At 35.4% G+C, this 10,726-nt stretch overlaps 2 protein-coding genes across 2 annotated transcripts; both read right to left on the bottom strand.

The window, feature by feature from the left end:
* Positions 1-4,663: 4,663 nt before the first annotated feature.
* LOC113288666 (isoflavone reductase homolog PCBER-like) lies at positions 4,664-6,768 on the bottom strand. Its single transcript, XM_026537780.1, has 5 exons — positions 6,483-6,768; positions 6,254-6,388; positions 5,729-5,966; positions 5,199-5,402; positions 4,664-5,091 (listed from the first exon to the last, which is right to left on the bottom strand). Exons 1-5 carry the CDS (start codon positions 6,663-6,665, stop codon positions 4,925-4,927), a joined length of 927 nt encoding a protein of 308 aa, XP_026393565.1. The 5' UTR covers positions 6,666-6,768; the 3' UTR covers positions 4,664-4,924.
* Positions 6,769-8,432: 1,664 nt separating this feature from the next.
* LOC113288665 (probable pinoresinol-lariciresinol reductase 3) lies at positions 8,433-10,650 on the bottom strand. Its single transcript, XM_026537779.1, has 6 exons — positions 10,367-10,650; positions 10,148-10,282; positions 9,557-9,648; positions 9,376-9,521; positions 9,050-9,253; positions 8,433-8,754 (listed from the first exon to the last, which is right to left on the bottom strand). Exons 1-6 carry the CDS (start codon positions 10,547-10,549, stop codon positions 8,591-8,593), a joined length of 924 nt encoding a protein of 307 aa, XP_026393564.1. The 5' UTR covers positions 10,550-10,650; the 3' UTR covers positions 8,433-8,590.
* Between the last annotated feature and the right edge of the window lie 76 nt (positions 10,651-10,726).

The raw sequence follows: 10,726 nt of genomic DNA, 5'->3' as shown, positions 1-10,726 counted from the left end.
TCTTGGAAGGTGAGTAACTGTTGCATGGGGATTTGTTGTTCGCCACATTTGGTTTGCTAAAGCCCTATCTAATCTTTATAAGATATTGTCTTACCCCATTTGGTTGTTTGTCCAAGTGTATGGGTCTCCTCGGAATCCTAAATCTATAAAACCCATCTGGTCCATCAGAGTAAGGAGAGGTTGAGATTGAGCATATGTAACTCGCATCCCTCTTTTTTTCTCCGATTGATTTAGGACTTCATTGAAGTCTCCTATCAACAACCATGGGGTAGATGGATTGATATTGTTAAAGATTGTTGGAAATTCTTGCCAAATATTTTTCCTTATATCTGGATGCGGAGGGCCATAGATACCCGTGAAGAACCATGGTTGTTCTGGAAATGGTGGCGTAACTTTTGTGTGGATGTAATTTTGAGATTGAAGTAGTATTTGGATATTTAGGTTATCTTCCCACATTAAGCAAAGTCCGCCTCTCCTTCCAATTTTTGGGACGTTGACATAATTATTGAATTGAAGTGATTGAGATAATCTTCTTATGTGTTGATCGTTAGCTAGAGTTTCAAAGAGAAATAAGATGCTAGGCTTGTGAAGAGTAACTAGTCCTTTCAAATGTTGAATAGAGGGTGGGAGGTTTATTCCTTGACAATTACAAGAAAGAATACTCATGCTTTTAAAGGAAGAATTAGTCTGAATGGGTTTTGCAGTCCGAGGGATATGAGAAGTTTAATTGCGGTTTGACAATAGTTTTAAATGGTATTTTTTGAGAAGAGGGGATACCTAGGTTTAAGTGGGCTTTTACGTGAAGAGAAGAGTTTTGGTGATAGTTAGGATATGGAACTGTTACACTGTTATATGAATAGGTGACCAAACAAAAGGGTTTTTAAAAGTGTTGGCTCAGTCAAAAACAAGGAAACTGAAGCTTGAATAATTACACAGAGAGTAGTGTATGGTTTGTCAACAAGCCTCAAGGAATGTTAAAACCACCAAAAATCAAGAGTAAAACACAAACGGAAAAATTAAAAACAATAACACAGAGTTGATTAGTATATGCTGGGTACTTATTTGAATAGATTCTATTTAACATCACAGTTTATGGTTATAAGGAAACTGAAGCTTGTATAATTACACAGAGCACAACATATGATTTGTCAATAAGCCTTAAGGGATGTTAAAAACTGAAAATTCAAGAGTATAACACAGACAACAAAATTCAATAATATAACACAGAACTGAGTAGCATATGCTAGATACTTAGTTGAAAGATTCTAGAAAACAACACAGTTTAAGTTTATAAGGACAATCCATATTTTGGTAAACTTAAGATGAAAATATATTTCAGAATCTGGAGAAACTTGATAGAATAAAAGGGACTGAAATGAAAAAGTCTAAAAGGAGGTTAATTTCAAGAAATCTTAAACCATTGAAGAAATGCAAGCAGTTACAGCAATTATCACTAGTATTAGAGATTTGTACAGAAATATACAGACCTTAGTAATAAGCTAGTATATGGAAATCAAAAAAGGTTAGTGCTAGATGCAGATTATATAGATGGTGAAGACAACAACACAGTGAAGACAAACTATAACTATAGGAATGATTATATATATGCATATAATACCCAAAATATATATAGTAGCACAAACAGAATGAGAAAGCAAAAAAGGTGGAAGCCACCAGCTCAGCCTAGATATTAATACTGAAAAGAAACAGCTAATGAAAACTAGTATACAGATAGCGTGGAGATTATGGATAGAGGAAGTAACCAAAAAAGGTGGAAGTTATATCCACTGGACCATTGAGTGAGTCATTGATGTACTGAGTGTGGTTGATCATAAAGTGTTATTGGTGTTGTCATTACTGCAGATTTTTGAAATGTGTTGCCGGAGCCGCAGGGTATTCAGATCTTTCATCAATTGGTGGATTGTTGACAGTGATGTCGAAAGATCTGGTAGCGGGTGCGCATAAAGATTGGTCTAAGGAATCAAACTTGAATCTTTTTGCAGGTTGGTAAAGTGATGTCCATTGTTCATTTTATTCAGCGGATACTCTGCGCGATAAATGTGGGTCTGGAGAAGAACCAACTCCAGAATTGAGAATAAATATTTGTTGTTCAGGATTGAGTCTCTTGAGAGATGGGCATGAAAAAGAACTAGGAGGACTTGGCATGTCAGTATCTGAGATAAGTTCATTCTATTCAATGTCAGAAACAAGGAAGACGAAAGGACTGAATGGTTTTTTCACTTCAGTAGCCTGATCTGGAGATACAATAACTTGCTCAAATCCTTGGTTTTCCATGAAGTTGCTATTTTCTTCGACAATCCAAGCCGCAGAGATGGTTCTTTCTGAGTCTGTAGAAGTGTCTGAATGAAAACCATCTTGTTTATAACCTTCACTATCCAAGAACGAGATAACAGAGTTGTCTTCACCCGAAGAAGCATGAGAATCAAAAGGATTGATATCCCAGTCAGTACTCCAATCAGATCCAGGATCGGGATCTTCAATATCAACATTGTGGTACATCTCTTGATAATTAGCATCATCATACTCAGGATCAATGAACGGTCCAATAACTTGTTGAATCGGATGAGGAAGGTCTTGAGGAAGAGATGGACTTAAAATCTCTTGATGGTTGATCAAGAACAGCTCAATACAATCTTCGCGAAGGTGACCTAGTCTGTGACAGAAGTTGCAGAATAGCCTAGGAAGTTCTTGATAAACAAAATCAATCATGTTGATACTGTTTTTGTCATTAGGCGCAACTGTACCAAATTGAAGTGGTTGAGATATGTCTATTCTGAGCCGAATTTTCATGGTGTTGTAACCATTGTAGTAATGAATAGGATCATCATATGCAATGAGTTCACCTAAGTCATGAGTGAAAAGCATAACATTGGGTATTCTAGTCTGCTCAGGGAAGAGTTTGTGAAGGGTTATCTCAAAAACCTCACCAGATATTTCAAAGTTTTCAGGGAGAATTGAAAAGTTGCAAATTTGAATCATGAAAGTATCTCCACATATCACTCTAGTTCCTTGCATGAGAACTTTAAACATTTCATTACTATATTCAAATTTAAGAAGATAAAAACCTTTACCAAGCTTGCATACAGAGAGATCACCAAAAAACTCCCATCTATATCTTAAAGCATTTCTTAAGAAAAAAGAGTTTGTTTTCCATTTTAGTTAAGAAACAACCAACCGAACGATCTTTCCATTTTCTAACAGGAAAACCAGCATTCCTAGCAATATTTTTAAAGCGATTATTGAGAAACACATCTCTAGATCCACGACTAGACATAGAGATATAACATAAACCATAAACAGAACTAAATAAAAACAGCAAGCAGAACAAAAAGGCAAGGAACCAGAGAGATAAAGGAGAGAGAGGAGTGGGTTGAAAATAAGGTTTTGAGATGAATTTATAGGGGATTTGAGCGAATAGAATAATTAATCCTAGATATCATGATTTCAGAAAATTAAATTTTAGGTTCAGAGATGAGATTTTAAATTTTCTTTTTCCTTTTTTGCAGAAAACATGGAGTTGTAATTGAAGAAATGAAAGGGGTTACAGCAGAATAAGGCTCAGAAATTACATGTTAAATTCTCATAAGGCCACCTAATTTCTTCATCTTTAAGGTTATATATAAAAAATGTTTCTGAGAAGAAAAGATAATCATTCAAAAAGATGAACAATGTTACCTTGGAACTTGAAAGTAGACGAGATATATCTAAAGAGATGATAAGAGAGATGAAGACCCATGTTGATTTTCAATTTTAATGGAGGCGCAGCCGAAAAAAATCTTCTGAAGACTCATTAAATCCGAGGAAATAAAATAAATATTCCATTAAATTGAAAGGGGGATAATTTCTTCTGAATCTGTCTTCCAGTATTCGATTGATAAAAGAAACCCATTTGATTGATGAAAAAGGAAACCAGTTGAAAAGAAACAGCAGCAGAAGCACAGAATTAGGTTGAAAATAACACCAACGATGAATCAGAGCCACACCCAAAAACATATTGGACTACATTGTGACAGGGTCGGTGGATTAGAGAGTTTAGCTAGAAGTACAAGGGGGAATCATGGTTGATTGATTTTTAATTTAGGGTTTTTTCAGTGTTTTTTTCTTTTGTTTTGACTTCGATTTACTCCTGATTTTGATATCCAAACGAAAAGTTTTTTTTCGACTTTTAGAAGCAAAAATAAAATAAATTAGAAGTTAGGTTGGAAATCAAATTTCAGAATGACTTCCAGAAGTAAAAATGTCTACTTTTTGAGAAGCAAATCTTTTTCCTTCTTATTCTGGGATTGACTTTTGTCTATGAAAAAACGGAAGCACTTTTACTACTAATATCCAAACAGCCGATCCCTAATTCTGCCACTGTCTTCAAATATAAGAGTGGAAACATGTTTTCCTTTGGGACAAAGGCGTATTTAACTTATTTGGGTTGATATCCAGATACTTCAATAGGGAGCTCTTACTTGCGAAAGAAGCTTTAGAGTTTACTTCACTGTCATCAAAAACGAAAGATAGGTTTGCAAGAACTTGATTTATTTTTTCCATAGAGGAGATTTAAGGTGATTACCTTTGGGGGTAAAGTTGGGTTCATGAAATCCTGGTGACATTGCATCGTTATCATTACCTTAACCAATCATAAAATAAACGATAATAAAAACACTATTAGTTTGCAGTAATTTTGTATTAAAAGCTTATGCTACACACATAAGAAGTTCATACTTCACATCATACCGTAAAGATACATAGTTATACACGCAGAAACAAAGCAAATCTAATTAACAATCAGACATCCTAGGCACAAACATGATTGCGATTTTCATACTTTATTTACTTTTAATAAAATAAACTAATTAAAGTTTTAATCCAACACAGCTCTTAGGGGTGTTGTAGGTGAAGGTAATGCACTCTTTCAGACAAATTGATCAAGGTATTCATCCACAGTGGTGTATTTAACATCGGGATAAAGCTCTGAAGCTTCTACTCCAAATGAAGGTTCAATTTCAAAATAAGTCTGGTCTCCTTTCACATAAACCGAGTGTGTAATTGATAATACAACATTGATTGGAATAGGGGCCTCTGCATATGTGCAAAAATAAAAAACACAGGTCAGGAACTGTTATCTTAATGTACTCTACATTTCATGAAACAATAACTTCAAAACAAAATGTTCCCATTTTACAGACCTTGGATGTTCTTCAGAACTTGCTCATCTGGTACATATTCCTTTTCAAGAGTTTTACCAATCTTTTTCTCCCACAAGGACACTACATCATTAAATGAGAGAGTGTTGGTTGGTGGTCTGATGTATAGAATTTTATTCAGGGTTCTTGGATCGGTCACAGCTTTGATTGTGTAAGTTGCTATGTCTTCTTCCTTGTTGAAAACCGCTGAAAGAATAAAAGGTTAAGATACACAAGAAACACAAATACACCACAACAAGTTATAAGAATGAGCATTATCATCAAACATTGTTACTCCAAAAGAAAAGAAAAAAAGTCAAACATTGTTTTTAATTTTAAAAAAATGATTTATACAATAACAACTACAAAAACAATAACTCAACAATGTATTTGATAAAATCTATAGATTTAATTACTGTAAACTGTAATTTGTTAACAGAACTGACTCTTGGAATGCATTTTCTAAAAACCCGCAAAATAGAATTTTTGTCGACATGAAAAAAGGAAGTAAAGAAAGAAGAAGAAGATGTTACCTTTGGGGGTTCCATCACCCAAGATAATGACCTTGTCTCTAGGAGGAGTTGTTGCTCCGGGCTGGGACAAATTCGGGAGAAAATAACCAGCAAAGAAATTGGAAGAGACGTATGTGTAAGGAACCCCTTCAGCTTCAATAGCTCGACGTATATGAACTTTGTCATCAAATGCACTCTTAGCCGGCTCTACTGCTCGGGATCGATCCACATCATTTCCAAATTCGGAAGGAAAGAATCTCTAGACGATTCAACGTCAGGAAAACCAAATTAGCCAAATAATGATAATTTTCGTATTTTTTTGTTGATCAATTAAATAACGATAATTTTTGTATTTCTTTTATTGTTCAACTAAATTCTTGTAAAAATCTTTTACTTTTCTTTTAATATTGAATTGTGTTTTTTCTTAAACAGGAAAAAGAAAAAAAATAAAAGGAGACAAGAAAAATAATTCATTGTATAATTTTGGTTTGTAATTAGATTTGTATTTAATAAAAAAAATTTAGTTAAGATAGATTAATGCCTTGCCTTGATATTCCCAGCTTCTTTAATGGCAGCAATGATCTTAACTTGATCCACTATCTGCCCAAAACCGACAGTAGAGATCACCACATCAACCTGTTTGATGGCCGTCACCAAACTTCCGTGATCATAAAGATCTCCCTGCAATTAAAAGTCAATATCAACAGAATCAGAACAAAATTTTTATAGATATTAACCAAATGATCACGAAATGCAAATTCTGTTTTAAGCATACGTAGAGCAGCGTGGCGCCGGAGTTCTTGAAGCTCTCAATCAATTTGCCTTTAACTGGATCAGAAGCGGTGGTTTCCCTAACTAGAAGAAATGTTGGGTTTCCGGATTTCAGACTTGCTTCTACTATGAATTTTCCAATATACCCAGTTCCTCCAATGATCAATATCTTGATTGTTTCTGCCATTTTTCAAAAGAATTCACACAAGAATGCTAAACAGGAGAGATTATCAGTGAGATGGTTCTAATTGTTTGTCTGTGGAAGGTAGGAGTGTGAGGTTTAATACTTATATAGAGGAACGTTCAAGTTCTGTTGAGGGGATAATTATTGTCCTCGACAAAAGTTAAGCACACCGTTGAAATGTATGTGTCAATATTTTTCTATGGTTCAAGTATATGTCCAAGTTCATAACGTTGTTTCATATGAACAATTTCTTATCTATTTCAGCAGTAAAGTATAATAATAGGTCTTGTAATGTTGACCATAGTCTTGGTAAACGTTCCTCACGTGTCATGAATCGTTTATTCAGACAGACACGGTGGACGGTGGACATTTTGGCTGATTGGCGCCAGGAACATCCTTGGAGCTGCAATAGTGATTTTTAATCTGACATGATGGTGCATTATTGGCAAGTCCTTGGGAAAAGAACAGCATCATCCAAACCTACCAACCTCACTTTGCTGATTTCCGAAGCAAAATAGAGGACAGATTAGTTGGTGGAAGTCGGACTAATCTAATAATTTACCTGTAAAGTAAATACACTTTGTTTCTATCATACGCAAGAAGAGAAATGATTTTAAATTTTTTCTTTGCATCATCTCCAAGATTAGGAGTGCTGGAGTGGTAACAAAATTCATTATTTCCGGGCACGATTTCAACTTACTAGAAAATATCAAGGCGCACTACAAAAGTAGCTAATAATAAACCTCAAAACCAAGCTGAATCTGTTATCCTCACCCAGTTGCCCACCTCACTGTAACTCTTTCTAGTGAGAGTGGTCCAGAGTCCAGACTTTTCTACAAAAATCTTCGGCACGTTTTAAGGAAGTTGAATTTGTTTTGTGGGGGAAGGAGAAGCCAAGTTATCAAGAAAAATTGGTGGCAGCAATCCACCTCCACAACAACATCACAGGTACAATTTACACCCATAATAGAAGAAAACAACTTTTTCAAGCAAAAAAAAAACAAAAGAGCACAAGAAACAGATGTAGGGATGGTCATGGTACCGGTATGGGGCGGGGATCTTGTATCCCAGTCACTGCCCCGTTCAAAAAAAAAAACCACACCCTCCCCATTACCCGTTTGATTTGGGAAGGGGCAGGTATGGAAAATACCCGTACGAAGCGGGTTTTTTACGGATTACCCATAACATTAAGCTCAAATATGATGAGTTAATTTAATAATCAATACCTAAGTTCAACCAATAATAATAATTTAAAATTTCAAACTCATAAATTCATAGTAAAACAAGCAAAGAAAAACAAATTGGTCTATAAACGAGCATCACTCATTTTAGTTCTTAATTATTTCTTATCAAGTATCTTTCTTATAATATAATATAATTTCTTAGTTTAAATATAATATAAATAATTAATGATATCTTATATTTTTACCTTTTCTTTTATAATATAATATAATTTCTTAGTTTAAATATAATATATAAATAATTAACGATATCTTATACTTTTACCTTTTCTTTTATAATATAATATAATATCCTAGTTTAAATATAATATAAATAATTAATAAAAATATAAAATCCTAAAATGGGAACGTACGGGGCGGGTATGGGGCGGGGACCTAGAATCCCATCCCTGCTTCACTAATTTCGGGTATTACCCATACCCATACCCAACCCCAACCCCAACCCCATTTGTACGGGTAACACCCTACCCAATAGGAGCGGGTACCCACCGGGATGGGTTTGGGTGGGGCAAATGGCCATCCCTAAACAGATGCCATATGATCCATTTTAACTTATAAATGAAGTGTGAGAGTGGACCTTATCACAAATAACCCTTGATTTCATCAGAAAACAAGATAGATGGCAAGGACCCAAAAAATGATCTAACCACGGGAGGATTGTAGTAAGCTATAATGTATGTTCAAGGACTATAAGAGGGTATCTAAGTGCTCACTGATTGTAGTATACTTCACATGAGGATAGAGTTTGGTGCCATCAACGCCGGACGACTCGATATCGATGTAAGTATGATCACCCTTTACGAAAGCTGAGTATATGAAAACCATCTCCATGTTGTCTGGGTAATTAGTGTCTGAAATACAAGAACAAGTACATTTCATCAATCAAGAAAACCAGACACACTGGATTGAGTATTAGATACATAGAGATACAGCTAAGTTTTTGTTTATGCTTTGTAATTCCTAGTTGTTTTTTCCCAAAAGATTCCCAGTGACAGTTTGGCGCCAGTATGCAAATCCCGAATATTGGATTTTGCAAACCAAGCACCACAAAGTTGAATAAGCTAAGCTGGTTCACTGACTTCTCTAAAATAAAATCCTAGGTCAGAATCAGCAGGTACATTTGCAAGAGGGTATAACTTCAATTACCTTGTATGATCTGCAGAACCTCTTCTTCAGGAATGTAAACCTTGTCCAGCTTCTTTCCTATCTTAGTCTCCCAAATCCCCACAAGCTCATTCATGGAGTAAACATTTCCAGGAGGTCTCAAATATAATGTCTTATTCAAACTTCTCGGATCGTCTACCGTACTTATTGTGAAGGTTGCGACGTCAGCTTCCTTCATAAAAACAGCTGCAGGAAAGATACATACCCATAATCAAAAAGGTTTATTCATCTAGCAAAAAATTTAACACAGCCACGAAAGATGAAAAATTAACTAGGCAATAAAGAGGCATATTTTAGTTACAACAAACCTTTAGTATTTCCATCACCAAAGATCCTGACTTTGTCCCTGGGAGGGCTTTTTAAACCAGGCTGGACTAGTGATGGAAGAAAATAGCCAGTGAAGTAGTTGCAAGAGATGAAGGTGTGAGGAATTTCTTCAGCTTCTATGAGATGAAGGTGTGAGGAATTTCTTCAGCTTCTATGCAACGCCGTATTTCAGCTTTACTTGAATAAAAACCGTGATCCATATCAGAGATACGCACCTTATCGGGGTCTGATCCGAATTCTGATGGAATAAACCTCTGCATTCATTCAAAAACAAAAGAACAGCCTAAGAGTGTATCTCCAATCCAATGTACACCATATTAGTAGTCATTTTAAACCGAACACATTACACGTCATAGTCCATTACTTTAATCGGTCTCACATTAGAATCCTTATAAGCTATACAGCACTAATCTTTACAGGCAATTTACTTGTTTTTCTAACCACAGTTTGTTGTTTTTCGTATTCTATGTGCTCCTCCCTTATAGAGGCAATCCAGAGATTGATATTTTAACAATTGTGGTTCGGCATCTACTCAGATCATTCATACAATAAAAAATGTACATGCCCGGACATAAGGAAACAAGACCAAATTATAATCTTTTAGAAAAAACCCTAAAGCTTAATTTGTTTAATCCTAAAGTTTTAACCTTTTCCTACCAGATGTCCTTAATAAAACCCTAACCCCAATTTCATAAACCAAACCCTAAGTAGAATCAAACTTGGCAACATAGAAGGAGAAGGAGCTACTACTACCTTGATACATCCAGATTGTTTGATTGCTTGAATGAGAAGCTTCTGATGAAGAACTTGCTTTGATGAAACAGCACAAATCACTACATCCACTTGTTTCAGTGCTTCAATTAAACTCGATATATCTTCAAGAGAACCCTAGATTCAAACAAAACCCATTTTAGTAAACAATAAAAAACAAATGATTAGAGACGAACATTGAGGAGAAAATTAGAGACGAACATTGAGGAGTGAAGCTCCAGAATTTGCAAGAAGCTGTAGTTTCTCTGCTTTTTCAGGAACAGAGTAGGATGAATCTCGAACTAGTGCGAATGTAGGATGTCCTGATTTCAGACTTGCTTCCGCCAATTTAAACCCTAGATTTCCAGTCACTCCAATTATCAAAATACTACTATTTTCTTCCATTTTTACTTTCTTTCGGACAGAAGAAGATTCGTCTAAAGATCGTGCGAGCGTGAGTTACGAGGAGGATAATGTAGTATACAAGATGTTATGACTTGTGTGGACCCATGAACTAGATTCGCCGGTTTACCCCTACTAATCTGGATGGGTTTCAGTGCTCTACCCTGCATGATTTATTCT

The sequence above is a fragment of the Papaver somniferum genome, chromosome 6 (genome assembly GCF_003573695.1).
Source record: "Papaver somniferum cultivar HN1 chromosome 6, ASM357369v1, whole genome shotgun sequence".
Classification (NCBI taxonomy): Eukaryota; Viridiplantae; Streptophyta; class Magnoliopsida; order Ranunculales; family Papaveraceae; genus Papaver; species Papaver somniferum.
Note: the sequence above shows the minus strand (reverse complement) of the source record. Positions and strands in the feature narration are given on the sequence as shown.